This window comes from Daucus carota, chromosome 5 (genome assembly GCF_001625215.2).
Source record: "Daucus carota subsp. sativus chromosome 5, DH1 v3.0, whole genome shotgun sequence".
In the NCBI taxonomy this organism is placed as follows: domain Eukaryota; kingdom Viridiplantae; phylum Streptophyta; class Magnoliopsida; order Apiales; family Apiaceae; genus Daucus; species Daucus carota.
In genome coordinates this window covers 1440888-1460565 of record NC_030385.2, presented here as the reverse complement: position 1 = coordinate 1460565, position 19678 = coordinate 1440888, and the positions used below count along the sequence as shown (strand labels likewise).

Sequence of the window (19678 nt, the reverse complement as noted above, 5' to 3'; positions counted from 1 at the left end):
ATTAATGATTAATTATTAATAATTTGATTATTGAATGATCAAAAGTAGGGACACTTTTTTTTTTGAAAATGAGTATAAATCACCTCTGGTAAGAGGATCAAGATATATCACTCTTGCAAGGGATATCAAAAATTATATAGGTGTGGTTTTTTTATCACAAATATTTTCTCATGATAAATTGTATCTGAATACAATAGCATCTGCAAGAAGTTGTTTTCGTTCAAGAAAGTTTACCATCTAACTCTTGGACATGCAGAAATGGCCGGGGACACCTGGACAATAAAGTTTTAATGTTCGATAAGAAAACACTCATCATAAGAGGTCCCGCTATCAATATATTTTTATTACACATATGAAGATGAAGATTTTAGTTATACTATACTTTTATTATAATAAGCTAACATTAGTATAATTTGTAATCCAAGATTTTAATTATATTTTTTGGTTTGGCTCTCTCTCTTAGACTACAAGTCTGCAACATGTGAAGGCCTATTACTATTACATTGCTAAACAGTTTCAAATACTAAAGACACTCGAAACAATACATTGTCATATAATATTTCATAAAAAAATTATAATAATGTTAAAATTAATATTATAAATATACAATTTTGAATATCTTTTTTTAGCAAGAACATAACTCCTTTTAACTTACGTAACCCTTTCTAATTTAAATTTGTTACACGAAAAATATCTTTTTTTTCATACATATGAAGATATATGAAATATGAAAAATCTGAGTTTAAATTAATTGAATAATAAATTATCACATTAATAATAGAAAAATATTTATAAATAGATAATAAATTGTAAAAGCTGAATTTTTGTGAGAAAATATAAACTATTGATTAATATAACTTAATTAAAATTCAATTCATTAATATTAAAATTCTGATAAAATAATGTTAAAATTCTGATGAAATAATATTAAAATTTGATCTTGACTTTTCGAGTCCATCAATATGATCGAACATCAAACCGGCCATGATTATAAAACATGTGAGAATAAAAAAAATGTGAAATATGTATTAAAAATATTTGTATTAATTTTATGGACCATGACTCTTAAAACAAATGGAACTAAAGTACTTGTGATAGACTCAACTAACCGATATAGAGATTGTATTTATAGACAAGAAAAAAAGTATCATTCATCAGAGTCATGACCGTGTATGATAAATAAGATATGGACAATTTAGTCGCCAAGCCTTCAAACAAATCCTTACTGTTCTTGAAAAAATTATCGCCTACTTACATTGTGATCATTGCCATGATATATCCCCAGAAATAAACAACACATAGCAGAGCCTCCACAGACAAGTTGTGCTCAACTTCGACCAGCACCTCACTTTGTCGGAGAAGCTATATGTGTTCAGTATAAAGAGGTTATCGAGAAAACAGAGAATTTGAGTTTGAGAAGAGTTGTCTATATCTCACACCTTCTGATTTCTTCCGCTATTCATAGTGATGGATATGAAAGTGTAACCGCTGCAGATTTGTATAGTGGTTTTAACTTAACTATTATAGAATATTTAAATTAATTCCCAGCTCTTACATAACGTGTGTGTGTGTTAATTCTCTTATAACTAATTCTCAACTAATTCTGATTTAAACTTAATTTTTCAGCTGAAATAATATTAAATCAACAATTAATTTAATAAATAAATGGTAAAAATTCTTTGCTAGGTCGCCTCGTGTACGAGACGCCAAGACATTCGTCTAAATAGCCCTTCAATCAGACTAGACCCGAGACGTGGCGTGGCGTGGCGAGGCGGCAGCGGCAGCGCGTGTAAGCGCGCATGAGGCACATAGCAACACCATACTCTCTCACATGCCTTAATAGTTGTACACTATCTTGCACATCATGCATGATAAAGTCACTCCCATTTCTTTATTATTTCAATGTGGGACAAGTCCCGATTACTCTTTTTAAACTCTTTTATATTCTCTACTATAACTCAATTTCTTTATTGATCACACTAAGACAATCCTTAAATTCAAACATGAGTATTCAAGTTCTCGTTGCAAAGAACAACCTCCAATCATTAGAATTCGGAAATTATATCAAGAGTATAATATACCCTAAACTCCCATTTTTCTAACAACATGTCTATTCCATTTCATAATGAATTGTGGTTCAGTAATTTACTAATCTCTATTATGATATTCTAATGAATCTTATTACGTATAGGATTTTAGATTTGCTAATGGTGATGTCTAGTGTGGGTTGTGATGACTATTTGGATGTGTATCTAAAATCTATAGTGTCAATCAGTTTCATAATACAAAATTTAAATCTTATTTGGGACTTATCGTACTAGCACACAACATGATTCAGATATGTGATATATTTGTAAGGAGAATGAGAGTACAACAACAACGAGTAATTTTATTGTGTGTAAATTTGGATATAAGAATTATGTTACAGGGTTAATTATCTAGTTGGTCACTGGAGTGGGCTTAATGTATCAAGTTAGTCACTGAACTAAAAACGGTATCTAGATGGTCACTAAAGTCACCATAAATATCAAACAGGTACCTCGAAATATGGGTTCAAGAAGTAAAAATTACGTTATTGGGTTTATTTTTAATTAAGACAAAGAAAATAATTATATAATAAAATTAAATAATAAATAAACTTGATAAAATCTAATATATTATCATAAATACTGGAAATCATAACCTTTTAGTTAGTTATGGTAACATTTAATAATAATGTGTAAAACTCTATAAATAATATTTTTAATGTTTGAACTCATATTTAGATGTACTTGTTTAATATTTACGGTTACTTTAGTGACCATCTTGATACCGTTTTCATTTCAGGAACGAACTTGATACATTAAACCCACTTCAGTGAGTTAACTCGATAATTAACCCTATAACATAATTCTAATATCAAGTTACTCTGATTTCTTTTTTTCTCAATTAATATAATAGGCTCACGAAAAAAAATATATAATGGGAGCAAAGAATTTTGTAAGAGCAAAGAAATATTTTCTGAGTAAGAACATAATTTTTAGTTAAAATTTTAACATGAAGTTAAAAAAATTATATTCTGTTATAAATAGTGATTGACATGTGGTCAATGTTCTAATAGTTGAGCTATGGCATAGACATGAAGAATTACTGCATTGCATTTATTACTTGTTACTTTTCCTTTGCTATAAATAGGATACAAGCTGAATGAAGAAAATGCACCGAGCATTACAAATCCATCAGCTCTTGAATTCTCTCTGCTATCTTTCTGCTCTATTTATTATTATAGCATCAGCTCTCCAATATAGAAGCTAGTATATTACAACACGTTATCAGCACGAAGCCCTGCCGGAACTGAGAAGATTATAATGACAAATCTTACAAACTTGTCGTTCGTTGCATTGGACATTTCTGGGGAGAATTATTTATCGTGGGTACAAGATGTAAAGTTGCATTTGGGTTCAAAGAAATTAAGCGACACAATAAAAGCAGCAAACACATCCACGATCGAAGAAAACTTTACCTCTATTATTTTCCTCCGACACCACATGCATGAAGATTTAAAATCTGAGTACCTAGAAGTTGAGGATCCCTTTATTTTATGGGAAAATCTAAAGGATAGGTTCGATCATCAGAAACTAGTTTATCTACCAGCGGCTGAAAATGATTGGGCTAATCTAAGACTTCAGGATTTTAAGAGTGTTCGGGCATATAGCTCTGCCCTATTCAAAATAAGTTCTAGGCTCATTATGTGTGGTGAGGTTGTTACTGAGAAAAGAAAGATCGACAAAACACTATCTACTTTTCATCCCAATAATATCAACTTAGCCGAGATGTACAGGGAGCGGAAGTTTACCAAATTTGGGGATCTCCTTTCAACCCTCCTTGTTGCCGAGCAGAATCATGAATTGGTGATTAAGAATCATCAATCCCGTCCAACGGGATCTGCCCCTTTACCAGAAGTAAATAACACGACATTCCAGCAGAATGTACGTGGAAAAGGGCATAGAGGTGGACGAGGCCATGGTCGTTACCGTGGACGAGGCCGTGGTCGTGGGCATTTTCGTCCTTATAATAGCTCTAGTCACCAGAAGTGGCAACCTGAAACACATAGCAAAAGAAAGGCACCACAAGGAGGGAAAACTGACAATTTATGTCACAAGTGTGGAATGGAAGGGCATTGGTCACGTAATTGTTATATCCCACAACATCTTGTTGATTTATATCAGTCATCTAAAATATCAAAAGGAAAAATGGTGGAAACCAATTTCGCCAACAACTTAGATGATTCCCTTATAATATCAACTGGGGGAATAAGTGTTAATGGTCCTAATGAGTCTAACGAAACTCCCATGTGGGAGGCTGAGGATTAGTTTCATAAAATTATTAGCAACTGGAGGAATGAGCATTAATGGTCCGAATTACTATAGTTACTAGTGTGTACTGTGTGCTTTATTTGAACTATGTAATGTGTTATATGTTCTTATTAAATAAATTATATTTCTTAATTATATACAGAATGGATTCCGAAGATATATGCATTGCTGATTGTGGTACAACTCATACGATTCTACAGAATCGAAAATACTTTAGCCATATAACCAAAACCGAAGCTCAAGTTGGAACGATTTCTGGCGTATCTAATATAATCGAAGGTTTTGGAAAAGCTAGTTTCGTCTTACCTAATGGTACACACATACATATTCCAAATGCATTATTTTCTAGTAGGTCCACTAGAAATCTCCTTAGTTTTAAGGATATCAGATTTAACAATTTTCACATCGAAACCACTTCTGAGGATGGTAAAGAATATCTTCTTATTACTTCTGCTAATTCTAGCAACAAGAAAATCTTAGAAAAATTTCACTCACTTTCTTCAGGATTATATATGATGAAAATCAGAACCATTGAGTCACACAATGTCATTGCTTCCAAACTCATAGATCCAAAATCATTTACACTTTGGCATGAAAGGTTAGGTCATCCGGGAGTCTCTATGATGCGTCGTATTATAGAGAATTCTACTGGACATCCACTTAGAGATCTTAAAGTTCTTTCTAAAAATGACCTTCCATGTTCAGCATGTTCTTTAGGAAAACTTATTACCCAGCCATCTCCTACTAAAGTTAAGCTTGAAAGTCCAAGTTTTCTAGAAAGGATCCAGGGCGACATATGTGGACCGATCCACCCATCATCTGGTCCATTTAGGTACTTCATGGTACTAATAGATGCCTCAACTAGATGGTCTCATGTTTGTCTTCTCTCAACTCGTAATGATGCTTTTGCAAAATTACTTGCCCAGATAATCAAGTTGCGAGCTCAATTCCCAGACCATTGTATTAAGTCAATTCGTTTAGATAATGCCGGCGAGTTTACATCTGCAACCTTTGTCGACTATTGCATGTCTATAGGAATTTCAGTTGAGCACCCAGTTCCTCATGTACATACACAAAATGGGTTAGCCGAGTCCTTTATCAAAAGACTTCAACTTATTGCAAGACCATTGTTATTGAAAGCCAAATTACCTACATCTATTTGGGGTCATGCAATACTTCATGCTGCTAATCTTATTAGGATTAGACCAACTGCCTATAATCAACATTCTCCACTACAGTTGGTACTTGGTCAAATCCCTAATATTTCTCACTTCAAAATCTTCGGAAGTGCTGTATATGTACCGATTGCTCCACCACAGAGATCGAAGATGGGAGCTCAAAGAAGAATAGGTATTTATGTTGGTTTTGATTCAACATCTATAATTAGATATCTTGAACCACTAACTGGAGACTTATTTACTGCACGATACGCAGATTGTCATTTTGACGAATCTTTGTTTCCTCCCTTAGGGGGAGATAAACATGTGAATAAGATTACTCCTGACATAACATGGAATGCATCGGGGTTACATTTTCTAGATCCACGTACCGGTCAATGCGAAATTGAAGTTAAAAGAATCATCCATATGCAAAATATCGCAAACCAAATGCCTGACGCATTTAACGATTCTAGAAATGTAATAAAATCTCATATACCTGCAGTAAATACTCCAGCTAGAGTAGATATACCAATTCAAAAATCAAGTACAAATGAATTGGTTACAGATTCAAAGCCACGCCTGAAGCGTGGTAGACCGGTCGGTGCAAAAGATGTTGCACCAAGAAAAAGAAAGACAAAGAAAATTGCCCCTGAAGTGGCACATGCTCCAGAAGAAGCAAATACCCCTGAAGTGGTATTATCTCCTGAAGAGATTCCCGTCCCTGAAGATTCGGGATTAAACAATCATGAAATTTCAATAAATTATGTGCATGATATGAAATTATGGGATCGAAGTAAAGCCATAATCGATGATGTATTTGTGTATTCAGCGGCATTGGATGTCGACATAAATTCTGATCCTGAACCACAAAGTGTGGATGAATGCCGTCGAAGAAAAGACTGGCTAAAATGGAAAGACGCAATTCAAACAGAATTAAATTCATTGCGCAAAAGAGAAGTATTTGGACCTGTTGTCCAAACACCAATCGGTGTGAACCCTGTTGGAAATAAATGGGTATTCATAAGAAAAAGAAATGAAAAGAATGAAATTGTGAGATATAAAGCCCGACTTGTTGCACAAGGGTTTTCTCAAAGGCCTGGCATTGATTATAATGAGACATACTCGCCAGTAATGGATGGAATTACTTTTCGTTTTATATTAGGTATGGCATCGAAAGAAAAATTGGAAACACGTCTTATGGACGTTGTTACTGCATACCTATATGGATCACTTGATAGTGATATTTTTATGAAAATCCCAGAAGGATTAAAAATGGATGAGTTCAAGAAACCTCGTCATATATACTCCATTAAACTTCAACGATCATTGTATGGATTGAAACAATCTGGTCGTATGTGGTATAACAGACTTAGTCGTTATTTACAAAAGAATGGGTATATTAGTAATCAAATCTGTCCATGTGTTTTTATCAAAAAATCACAATTTGGCTTTGTGATTATTGCTGTATATGTGGATGATTTAAATCTTGTAGGAACAACTACAGAGGTTGATGAAGCTGTCATATATCTAAAGACAGAGTTTGAAATGAAAGATCTTGGGAAGACAAAGTATTGTCTTGGTATACAAGTCGAGCACTTGTCATCAGGAATTTTCCTCCATCAATCTACATATACAGAAAAGGTCTTGAACAGATTTTACATGGATAAATCTCATCCGTTGACTACTCCAATGGTGGTAAGATCTTTAGAACCAGATAAAGATCCATTTCGACCACAAGAAGATGATGAAGAGGTTCTTGGTCCTGAAATCCCATATCTTGGAGCAATTGGTGCACTTATGTATCTTGCGAATAATACAAGGCCGGATATTGCCTTTGCTGTGAATTTATTGGCTAGATTTAGCTCTGCTCCGATGGCCAGACATTGGAATGGGATCAAGCATATATTTCGTTATCTTCGTGGAACAATTGATTTCGGGTTATTCTTTCCGGAAAATTCGACATCTCAGTTGATTGGATATGCAGACGCTGGATATCTGTCAGATCCTCATTTTGGCAAATCACAAACTGGATATGTATTCACATATTGCGGTACGGCCATTTCCTGGAAATCCACAAAGCAAACTACAGTGGCGACCTCAACAAATCACTCAGAACTAATTGCAATTCACGAAGCCAGTAGAGAATGTGTTTGGTTGCGATCTATTATCAAGAATATTCAAGAATCGTGTGGATTATCGGACATCACGAGAAGTCCTACTATTATGTTTGAGGATAACACTGCATGCATTGATCAACTCAAAGAGGGATATATCAAAGGAGACAGGACGAAGCACATTTCACCAAAATTCTTTTATACTCATGAGCTTCAAAAGAATGGTGAAATTGATGTACAACAAATTCAATCATGTGACAACCTTGCAGACTTATTCACAAAATCGTTACCGAATTCAACATTTGCAAAGCTGCGACGTAACATTGGAATGCGTCGACTCAAGGATTTGTTGCAGCAAAACTTCAGTGATTGATGTTTTCATCCAAGGGGAGATTGTACTCTTTTTCCTTCGTTAAAGTTTTTATCCCACTGGGTTTTTCTTTGACAAGGTTTTAATGAGGCAATCTATGATCCACACCACCATGACAATCAAAGGGGAGTGTTATAAATAGTGATTGACATGTGGTCAATGTTCTAATAGTTGAGCTATGGCATAGACATGAAGAATTACTGCATTGCATTTATTACTTGTTACTTTTCCTTTGCTATAAATAGGATACAAGCTGAATGAAGAAAATGCACCGAGCATTACAAATCCATCAGCTCTTGAATTCTCTCTGCTATCTTTCTGCTCTATTTATTATTATAGCATCAGCTCTCCAATATAGAAGCTAGTATATTACAACATATTCCTTTTTAGTCTCGTTTTAGTTGTTTTACACAGCATTTTATGATGGTCATAAAATTGAATTTTTATTTCTGAATACAAGAAAAATAATTCTTTCTAATCGATAAGTAAAAGGGTTAGTATAAATCATAAATAGATTTGAACACGAGCTCTACAATCTATACATTAGTGGCATGTTATAAACACAATTGCTTTCAGCTTTCATGTATTGGGAATTTGGGGATAGTTTGAGTCTATTCCACTGCTGTGAAGACACGAACACATCAATCAATCTCGGTGCAGATCTAATCGGGTCGGGTCAGTCTTCATCTCCGAACCCTAGTTTGAATATCTATTCGCACGCCTCTTTTATATGTATTTGCCTGCAAATTCATGTATTTATGTGTGCTGTTCCCCTTTTGATTTGCTTAAAAATTCAATATTTTAAACTGAATTTGATTTTTTTTAATTTGGGGATTTTGTATTTGTTCGTGTGATTTGTGTGCCCAATAGCTGTTTGATTGGTTAATAAGCTTGTTTGTTGATGTTTGTAATGAGCTTCGGGGTTTGATGAATTGTGGTAGTTGTTTAGTGTGTAGGTTATGTGGAAGAGTTTTCGTGTTTTGTGGAATTTGGAGTGTTGGGTGTCTCAGTGTTTGTTGTTTTTAGCTTTCGATTCGTGGGTAAAAAAAGTGGATTGTGGTGATGAATTTGTTGGAGACTCGCTTTGGCTGATCGTTGTGGTGCGTTTTTGTTTGTCTATTGATGGTGCATTTGTGTATCATATCTTGTTGCTTTAATTTCAAGCCCTGTTCCATTTATGAGCAAGAGTGTGTGCCAATTGTGTACAATATGTTGTCTGCAGTCCTCACCTTGTTTTGGCAAAACACACACTTTTTTTTGGCAATGTTTGGAACTCGATAATCACAAAAATTCCTTCTCTTCTGCATTGTTCATTTCGGAGATCTCTCATGGCCTCCATTATTTTATTTGCCATTGCTGACTGTATCATCTGCCATGTTCTTCGGTAAATCATTGTTCTCCCCCCTGAATTTAGGACGCCCAGGATAGAGGAGGATAAAATGGATCATGGTCGCTACGGTCGTCAGCAAGGATGGGAAAATAACAGCGTAATTGTGGAATCGATTTGTCTACCTTGTAATATGCTTATTACTTGCTGACATAGCTTATTCTCTTGAATCCACAGGCTTTGGAAGGTTATGGTGCAGTACATGATCCAAACTTCCGGTGAGTGAAACTCGTGGCTATCATAGTGGTTATAAGTATGCCTTAATATGGTTCCCGTTCCCTTAGTTAAATTCTTACTTATAGCTTTTTTATAGATTAATAGTTGCTTCTCTATAGACAATATGTTGTTATAAAAAATGTCTCTGTGCTTCCACATATTAGGCATTGGGTCCCATATTATTTACACACTAGTTTATCATCTTTTTGTTCTCCTATTTGGCCTTGTCTTATATTCCTTTTACAGGGCGGGTTCTTATGATGATAGGAGGTATGTTGACGATAGATATCCTAGAGATACCATCTACCCAAGAAATTCCTTTCACCGGGATATACTTGAGAGAGATAGTTATCCACCTCCATCTTCAGTTGGTGCCTGGACACAAACAAGAGGGAGAAGTTATGAGGAAGACTATCCAATTGATAAGAACTCTAGGCGGCATGAAAAGCCATATGTTGACTCATATCAAGACCTGGATTCCTTTCATGATTCAGACAAATACAATGATATAGACACATTCCAGGATTACGATAAATTGCGGGAAGGTTATCGCGGCGTAGACAATTACCGGGATCAAGGGATCGATAGGTCTGGGAGATATAGGGGACGTGATCGTGAAGAGTATGCGCTGGATGATTATGATTACAGACCTCGCGTATCTCGTCAGAGCAGGGAAGATAGCCGTGAAAGAGACTATGGACGGCATAGTTATGACTCTGATTATGATAGAGGTAGTAGAAGAGATAGTAACTGGAGAAGGCACACCTCTCGTGACCGTGATCGCGACAGAAGTGTTCTGAGTAGGGAGAGAGATTCCAGTCCATACGGAGGGCATGAGCGTTCTCGGTCTCGTGGACATGATGACCGATTAAGGTCAAGGTCTCCTCGAAGTAGAAGTTACAGTCGTAGTCATCGAGAAGATAGCTATGATGATGCTCGACATGAGAGGACTGATAAACAGAAGGACCGTGATGAGAAACGACAACATGATTATAATTATGTGGTATTACATACTCTTTATTTTGAGTTTCACGTATTCAATATTATCTCACTTTCGGTCGTGTCAGGATTTTGCATGACGGAAGTTCTTTTGTAGGCTCCATCTGCTACTGTTGTTGTGAAAGGTCTCTCACAGAAGACAACTGAGGAAGATTTGTACCAGATCCTTGTAAGTTCTGCTGCATCCATTTGATTTTGGCAGTTTAGCTTAAACATCTGTTTAATATATTTGCTTTCCGTTGCTTGATGTGACTTCTTTTCATCATATTCAATGTCAGGCTGAATGGGGTCCCCTTCGCCATGTTCGGGTTATTAAAGAGAGAAATTCTGGCACATCTCGTGGATTTGCTTTTATAGATTTTCCGTCCTTGGTAACAATTCTGTCTATTAATGCTGCATACTTTCTGTTCTGTGAAAAGAAATAATAGATGCCTCTTCTTGTACAACAGGGTGCTGCACGCACAATGATGGATCGGCTTGGAAATGATGGTCTTGTTGTGGACGGCAGGAAGCTGTTTTTTGAGTACAGGTACAAAAGATATGCTCATATTTGGTAGCAACAGTTGAACAGGATTTTTTTTTTTTATCTACATAGTTTATGCTATGTGCTCTGGTTAATATCCTTAAATCCTTGTAATATGTTTAGGATGTTCCTCGTGCATCATATATGTATAATATTTGAAAGCTAGGATCGGTATTGTAAGGAAAACCATATTTTAATTTTCTCTATATTGTCCAACCTGCTTTGACTAGTTCCATAATTTTACTTACGGATCTGATATTGGGTTTGCTTTATCATTTTCTGAACATTTTCATTTTCGAAAATTTAATCTACTGCAGTTTCTCTGTCTTCTTCTTTCTTGCAATTTGCTGACTAGTTGGTAAATTACTAGATACTGGTTTCTTACCTTCAACTGTGTTAGAGGGTGTATATTTGCGTATCATAAGAAAATTAGAACTAGTGTTGTTTAAAAAGCACTAAAACAGGTACTTTCTCTGGAAGACAAGTACTTACTGTCTAATAAAACATGGCAACAAACACCCTTTTGAACTCTCTTTCAATATTATACTTCCATGCCAAAAGAATTCTACAGCATTCTTGCCTGTAGAGCTTCATCTTGACATCTACAGTTGCAAGTATTTTTATTGCAAATTTTAACTTCTGTTGCAGTAGCAAGCCAACTGGAGGGGCTAATGGACCATCTTTCGGATCAGATAGCGCATCAAGATCAGGTCATGCAAACCATAAAAGTATCACAGTACCGTCAGACTGGATGTGCACCATATGTGGCTGTGTAAATTTTGCGCGGCGGACATCTTGCTTTCAGGTTCATTTCATGTTCTTTTATATTACTAAAATCCTTATTACATAATCACTGTTGGACAACTTTTCATTCTACATATTGTATAAATAGGAGCATCACTTTCCCTTTTTTACTTCTCAACAAGGATACTCAATTGTTATTTACTTATTTAATAGATACCATCATGTCATTCCCTGTCTATGTCGTGGTTTAGACTTTTTAATACACTACTTTTAGATAGAAAGTAGGAGGGTTAAATATCACTTTGGTCACTGAAGTGAGCTTCATGTATCAATTCTTTCATCAATTTAAACGAGGTCTCATCTGTACCATTCTAGTAATAGGTAATGACACTCCCGTTAAATTGACTTGCTGACCTGACAGAAATCTTAACGGTGCTGACTTGGCTCCCATCTGGCACTTATACTTGAGATGTTTGCGGCTGAAACTGGTAGTCAAAAGGAAGAATAAGCAGAATCCAGAAACATCTAACCGAACAGTACTTTACTTACATTGATTGATAACGCAGCATCCAGTTTAGCCTCCAGAAGACTTGAAAATGATTACTTAATTTGGATAGTAAACAAAGTTATGGAAACTACTCCATGCTCCATGGTGAACAACTGACCATTCTCGTATTATTTACTGTTTTTCTAAATCACAATCGCTACGATAAGTTAACTTTTAAATTTTAATATGAAAACTTAAAAGTGCTAATTTTCTTACCAGTTTAATTTTATCATCAAAATTTCAATTCGTAGAAAAGTATATAATTATTTTAAAAATTAATTTTTAATTTATATTACTAATTTATTTATATCCTAATAGATTATAAATGTAAATAAATTCATCCAAACATATATATTTTATTTTATTTTTCACTGACAATTAAAAAATAACTTATTTAAGTTAAACCGCTTAATATTGATCATATTTTGATAATTATGTATATGTGTTTTTTGAATTTATATGGAAATATGAAAATTTTAATTTTATCTAAAATATCATGTTAAGAGTTAAATATAAAATACTTAATTTTGAATTATTAAAATATATTTAAAATAATTGATAAAAGGGTACTTCTATATTATCTATGCTATTCTCCTTCATCCCCGAACCCAAATCCCCTCACTTCTTCTTCTACAAAACCCCCTTCCGTTCCGACATCAACATTCCTTGGCAACCCCTCACCACCCTTTACAACCACATCCTTGAAACTTTTCCAACACCACCATTCTTTTCCACCCCTCCATTCAAACTCTCCCCACTCTCGGCGACCACATCCTTTAAAACTTTTTCCGACACCATCACCATTCCCTTCCACCACTCCATTCAAACCCTCCTCACTCTTCAAAATCATATCTTTAAAACTCTTTTATTCACCCCATGCAATTGTAATTATTTTGATTTTCTATTAAAAGTTGTATGTGCACACTGGACTGCCACTTTAACCACAGTCATTGGCCAGGTGGGAGCCAAGTCAGCAACGTTAAGAATTCTGTTAGGTCAACAAGTCAACTTAACGGGAGTGTCATTACTTATTACTAGAATGATACAAATGAGACCTCGTTTAAATTGATGAAAGAATTGATACATGGGGCTCACTTCAGTGACCAAAGTGATATTTAACCCGAAAGTAGGATGAATTGAGGTGGCAGAGACATGCTACTTATTTGATTGCTAATATGCAAGTAGCATTAGGAGCTTCTTGCCTTAAACTTTCCCTTAACCCACTTTTTGCTGAAACATATCTGCTATCTTATATATTAGTTAGAATGCAATATTTTTATAAACGGTATCTATTTTTGATCTTTCATTGCTTAAAAGCTAGGTCATATGCTTCGGTAAGCATATTGCCCTTATTCTAGTTTAGAATGTACAGTCTTTGTAATTTGTTACTAATGTTTTGAACTTTTCTTAGTTCTTTGAGTTAAAGTATGACTTGCTCGATGAACAGTAAATATTGCATTTGCAAATATTAGTTAGGGTTTTTATCAATTTGTGTTTATTTGAAATAGGAAACTCGTCATTCCTCACTGCTTGTGGTTATACTTAGTTTTACTTCATTACTATATCATATTCTTCCTGTATACTATAAGCTCATCCTGTTCACCTTGAAAGCTTTAGTGGGACATCTTTATAATGAATAACTAATTTTTTATTTGTAATACAAGTGTAATGAAGCAAGAACAGACGATGCTCCTCCAGCAGATATGAATTCATCGAATCATGCTCCCCTTGGTAGGAGAGGAGATACAGGTTAGTTTTTGGTGTGGTTTCACATTGGATAATAGAAGCATTTATGAAGCAGTTTCATGAGGTGGTAATTGTCAGGTCCTACTCATGTTCTTGTTGTTCGCGGATTGGATGAAAATGCTGATGAAGATATGCTTCGATATGAATTTTCAAAACATGCTCCAATCAAGGTAAAAATATTTTGGCACACAATAATGCTGCCATCCCTTTTCTCATGTATGCAAATATGTACTCAGATTTGAAATCTCAGGATCTTCGGCTTGTCAGAGACAAATTTACTCATGTATCAAAGGGATATGCGTTTGTTCATTTTCATTCGGTATGTTCACTTGCCAAGCATTCTGTTTTTTGTACTGTCCATGCATTCTTGTGAAAATTTGTAGTTTATGGATCATGACCGTGAAGACAAACGACTCTTTGGTTTTAACTGCCATACCCATGTCCACCCACACAGGTCTTCTTATTACGTTTGAGATCCTTGGTCTGAAATGCTTAACTTGGACTAACTGAAATAGTCTTAATCGAGGCAAATGTGTGGTAGAGTCTCTAATATTTTTGTAAAGTGACATTACTCACAAAAAAAGATGGAAGAAGGATGGACAAAAAAGTAGAGTAGAAACCTGATTTGCAAAGTTTTTCAATGTTGTGTTTCATTTGACTTTTCTGGTAAATGTTTGCTGCAAAATTGAAGTAATATACTGTTCATTTATAAATTTTGCTGTGTCCCCCATACCCTGTCTAACTTGGGATAGAGTCTCTGCATCCCCCCTTTTCCGAAATTTCGTGTCTGGCAGTCAGATAATTTATGTGCAACAATAGGTACCAAATCTGAGTAACATAGAATGAAGGTGCCTTAAATTATGATTCTTAACATTATAGGCACAACTAAGCTACAGAGATATTATATTGCATTTTGCTTTGTATTAGAGAGTTGTTTTTTTTTGTTAATCTTGACCTATTACCATGAATGGTTTCTGTTCTAACATTCTGTTTTGGGCATACGTTGCTGTAATTTCCCCTTGATTTCTTTATACTGGTTTATATTATTTCTAATCTCAGGATTTGTTTTTTAGTTTTTTGCTTTCGCTGATAGTGAGCAAAACTGACAATATCTTTTGTTCAAGGTTGATGATGCTACTAAAGCTCTTGAAGCCACTAGTGGAACAACTTTAGAGAAAAATGGCCAGATCCTCCGAGTAGCATATGCAAAGAGCATAATTGGACCAGGATCAGGACCTTCACAGTCCAGCAGTCTTGCTGCTGCTGCAATTGAGGCTGCCACCTTTGCTCAACAGGTAACATTTTGTTCCCCCATCAAAAATTAATGTAATAATTCTGTGACTTCCAAATTCTTGTATGTCATTGTGAAGTAGATGTAATTCTGTGGCCGTATTTGGCCAAAGGCCTAGTCAGGAAACTAAACATAGTTAAGGTATATATAGTCTGTTTCTAAAATCTGTAGCAGGATATGAGGGATTAACGAGTTATCCACTTTCTAGGGTGGTAATCATCTCCTCTACGGGGCTCTTAGTTTATTTTGCAGATTTCATATGACTTTGTTATAGATTTGAATTCTGAAAGAGGATCTTGTTGGCAATTGGGCTAAAGATGCACCAAAAATGTCAAGATCAAATAAAGTATAAAGGGCGTTGGTATTGAGATGCCCTCTTCTGCCAAAGATAGATCAGATGTCTTGAAAATGACATCTTTTAATCACCATCATATGCAAGAGAGTTAAGCCTGGACTCCCTCAGCAACAGCTTTAGCCACAGCCACTTGTGCACATTATCGTACACTAATACCGAACTTGTCAAGGAAATTTTAATGCAGTGCCGACCTCGGGATTTATGTTATACTATAATCCTATTAATTCTGGGCTATATATACAGAAGGCATATGTGTTACTGGTCACTTGCCAGATTGTGCTTAAATTGGCTTATTAATTTTATCCTCTGGTTCTTAGTATGATGCTGTTGGCTGGGCTCCGAAAGAATATAATCCAGATGAAAAACAATCTACTGGCGGGCAGGAACAATCTGGTGAGGTAGCAGTTCAGAGGGATTCTTCAGCTCCGCAGTCTGGCTTCGTGTGGGATGAATCATCTGGCTATTATTATGACGCTTCTTCTGGATTCTATTATGATGGAAATACAGGTTTGAGTCTCGATATTATGAGTAATGAGTTGTGATCAAATTTCTTTTTCTCCTCAATTTTTTCTTGGCAGTTGTCACAGTAATCTGCTATATTCTTCGAAGTGTCTTTATATGTTGGGCATTATGCCCTGTGAAGATTCGCTCTTTGTTTCTACTTTATTTATCCCGACTTCTTTGGTTTGTATCCAAATTTCACAGGTTTATACTATGATGGCAACAATGGTATCTGGTATTCCTATGATCAACATACTCAGCAATATATTCCCTGTACGGACCAAACTGATAAAACAGCTGGACTTGGAGCCGATCTTTCTAAGGCTGCAGACAGTTCTAACAATAGAAAAGTAGTTATCTCTGCTCCAGCTGCTACAGTAACTTCAAGCGAGAAGCCTACCTCGTTGCCAGATGCTGTCCAGGCTGCTGCGGCAGCAGCACTAGCTGCAGAGAAGAAAGAGAAGGAGAAGCAGAAAGAGATACGACTTGCTTCAAAAAGTAGCATTTTGGCTAGCAAGAAAAAGATGAGCAATGTTTTAACGATGTGGAAACAGAGGAGTCATGAAGGGCAAGCACCACGTTTGGCTCTTGATGACAAGCAAAATCTATCGGCAGAAGAAAAAGTAAATGCTATCGGGTCATCAAGTAAAGGCAAGCCAAAGACAGAGGCAGTGACCATGAAAGAGAGTGCGATGAATACTTCAGGAATTTCCACGAGCACGACCGGTCAGTCTACTGGTCCGGATTCTCAAGAGAGGCCTAAGCCAATTACTTCAGGGGGTACTATAAGGGGGGTAATTAGAGGCTCTGGGAGAGGGGTGGTGAAATCCGATACTTCTTATTCAGGGCCATCAGGCATTACTTCAACATCTTTGTCTGCTTCAGTAGGTGCTGTGAATTCATCTTCACCTGCAAGTATCGATTTGTCTGGATCTGCTGTACCTTTTAGAACAGATGCATCTGCATTGGGTTCTTATACTCCACCTGTAGCTGCTGGGAGCAGTAAGAGGAGGTTCTCCGAAATGCCAGTGCAACCAGCTTTTTCACAGAAGGAACAAAGTCAGACCACCTACAGGGATCGTGCAGCTGAGCGCAGGAGCTTATACGGGTCATCTGCTTTTGGAAACAATCAATATGACCCTGAAACAGGGGACTCAGGTAAGCATTATCAATAATGTGCAATTGGCTGTCATTCCCCTTGGTTCTATCATCTTTGTGCAAATAGTACACTATCTCCGAAAGTAAAATCCTAGACTTTTTCTTTCCATTGGATTGTCTCAGCATATTACCTTGGGCAACTTCCGTTTTTGTACAAGTGATTGTGATCTGAAAAGATTAAGTTGTGTTACGGGACTTAAAATGAATTGCCTGTAGCTTTTATACTTGCTGTTCCTGATGCTACTCAACGATAAAAAAGAGGAGATTGCTAGTGGTCCATATGTTAACCTATTATGAAATGTCTACTGACTTGTGAGGAACACTGTTTTATCATTTGTGAATACTAAAGATCGAGATTCAGCATTCAAAAGGGGTGTGACGGATTCAATGCCCTTCCCCCCTGGTGTTGGAGGACGAGGTGCTGCTGATGGGAATTATAATGTTCAGAGCTATGAGGTGATTACTGCTGAGAAAGCTATTGACGAGAGTAATGTTGGCAACAGGATGCTTCGGAACATGGGATGGCAAGAAGGCTTGGTAACATATTTAACTCTTGAACTCTATTATACTTACTGTTTCGTGAAACTAAACCATCTCATTCCTCAACAACAACAAAAAAAAGAGTCACTCATAAGTTAAACTAACAAATGTTAGCAAAATTTCTTTTGGGCTTGAATAGTATGACTGGTTGTGCTCTAGTGTAACCGAAGCTTGGTAAGATACAAATTCCATGTTTAGTAGTATCTGACTTTGCATATGTTTGGGCAATTTTTGCTTTTTTGTTTGTGTGTGTGTTTACTATAAAGGGATTGGGTAAGGATGGGAGCGGCATGATTGAGCCTGTTCAAGCCCAGTCGGTTGAGAAAAGAGCAGGGTTGGGGAGTCAGCCGAAGAAGTTGGATCCTAGCCTTGAAGTTCAAGCTGGAGATAGCTATCGGACTCTTATACAGAAGAAAGCTCTTGCTAGGTTTAGAGAAATGTCATAGGGAAGTTTCATATCAAGAGGTTAATTCAAACTATCCTATCCTTGTCATAAGAGTGATTAGTCTAGATGCATCTGAATATGAAAAAGTAGTCTGCAGTGTGAATTTTTTTCAAAACATTGTTTCACAATTTTATATTATTAGTCTTTTATCGCCAAAATTTGTCTTCAACTTCCATACTGAATTTCAAAAATAGGCACATATGGGTTGAGTTCTACGAAGATCGCTATTGAATTGGAGACCTGAAGACCATATTTGTTCTGCTCGCATAACATATTGTCTGCAAATTATGTTGTGTCCATGTTTGCTGATAAGAACATATATGGTCTTCAATTAAATTGTGTTCTCCATAGAATTGCCCCTCTATATATTGCTCTGTGTAAATGGTTATCGGCAGCAATCTTGTAAGCATGAAAACAGTGATATAATGAACTCCGTATGATACACATATGGACAGGATCTTACACAGTTTTGCATCATTGGTGTCTTTTGGAAAAATGTTTACTTGTAGAAGAAAGTGTCGCAGATGCTAACAGGGTATGTTGAAGATGCTTTTGCCTTGAGCATGAGAAGACCAGCACTCTGACTCTTGACACTTCAAACTCATCTCCAACCCTTTTTAGCTCAATCTTCATCTCCTCTTTCAAGACATTTTTTCTGGATGGAAATACCTTCACGCACTATTTTAACAGTCAACCTCTGTAGGGTAACACGATCCAGAATGAAATATTCGTTCACAGATTGGGTTGGGGTGGTAAAATCCAACACGATCAAAATCCTGACACGAATCTCGAAAAATACGAAGTAGGGTAGGGAATTTATATTTCGGGGTGGATAATTTTTTACCTGAAATTTTTACCCCTATACTAGGTATCCAAACACTTAAATAAAAGAGCTAATTATAGGATGCATCTCTTTAATTCGGGCCATTTACATCTTATTACCTAAATTTTAGATAATTACAAAATGTATACCTTAACATATTTCATCCGAACACTTAGATAAAAGAGCTAATTATAGGATGCATCTCTTTAATTCGGGCCATTTACATCTTATTACCTAAATTACCTAAATTTTAGATAATTACAAAATGTATACCTTAATATATTTTGGAACCTCACGGTAAATTCTGAACTCTTTTGGCCCATTTCTGTCCGTTCAAATCTATCACAGTGAAAATTAAAAGAGTGAAATAGACTTTATAATTAATAATTAAGTAAAATATAATG

General features: G+C 35.9%; 2 protein-coding genes across 7 annotated transcripts; both read left to right on the top strand.

Moving 5' to 3' along the window:
• The first annotated feature begins 3347 nt into the window (after positions 1 to 3347).
• LOC108221139 (uncharacterized) lies at positions 3348 to 4352 on the top strand. The gene has a single exon (XM_017395037.1). It carries the CDS (start codon positions 3348 to 3350, stop codon positions 4350 to 4352), a length of 1005 nt encoding a protein of 334 aa, XP_017250526.1.
• Positions 4353 to 8486: 4134 nt separating this feature from the next.
• LOC108222949 (SUPPRESSOR OF ABI3-5) lies at positions 8487 to 18624 on the top strand. 6 transcript variants are annotated; one of them, XM_017396942.2, is made up of 16 exons: positions 8487 to 8674; positions 9414 to 9486; positions 9564 to 9604; positions 9849 to 10605; positions 10699 to 10770; positions 10880 to 10972; positions 11051 to 11130; positions 11776 to 11929; positions 14080 to 14164; positions 14240 to 14331; positions 14412 to 14480; positions 15286 to 15456; positions 16125 to 16314; positions 16513 to 17466; positions 17816 to 18003; positions 18273 to 18624. In XM_017396942.2, exons 2-16 carry the CDS (start codon positions 9439 to 9441, stop codon positions 18450 to 18452), a joined length of 3174 nt encoding a protein of 1057 aa, XP_017252431.1. In that variant the 5' UTR covers positions 8487 to 8674; positions 9414 to 9438; the 3' UTR covers positions 18453 to 18624. The 6 variants fall into 6 exon arrangements, 5 of the variants coding, with proteins under 5 accessions (XP_017252431.1, XP_017252432.1, XP_017252429.1 ...); XR_010292077.1 differs by having other exon boundaries at positions 8514 to 8674; positions 17590 to 18003; XM_017396943.2 differs by having other exon boundaries at positions 8533 to 8674; positions 9849 to 10602; positions 11773 to 11929.
• The last annotated feature ends 1054 nt before the right edge of the window (positions 18625 to 19678 follow it).

Excerpts from the sequence above, each read along its gene's own strand:
- LOC108221139 (XM_017395037.1), top strand. The coding sequence starts at position 3,348 with ATGACAAATCTTACAAACTTGTCGTTCGTTGCATTGGACATTTCTGGG.
- LOC108222949 (XM_017396940.2), top strand. The coding sequence starts at position 9,439 with ATGGATCATGGTCGCTACGGTCGTCAGCAAGGATGGGAAAATAACAGC. Across the intron at positions 11,131-11,772 it reads AAGCTGTTTTTTGAGTACAG|TAGCAAGCCAACTGGAGGGG; the intron begins GTACAAAAGATA and ends CTTCTGTTGCAG. Across the intron at positions 17,467-17,815 it reads CCCTGAAACAGGGGACTCAG|ATCGAGATTCAGCATTCAAA; the intron begins GTAAGCATTATC and ends TGAATACTAAAG.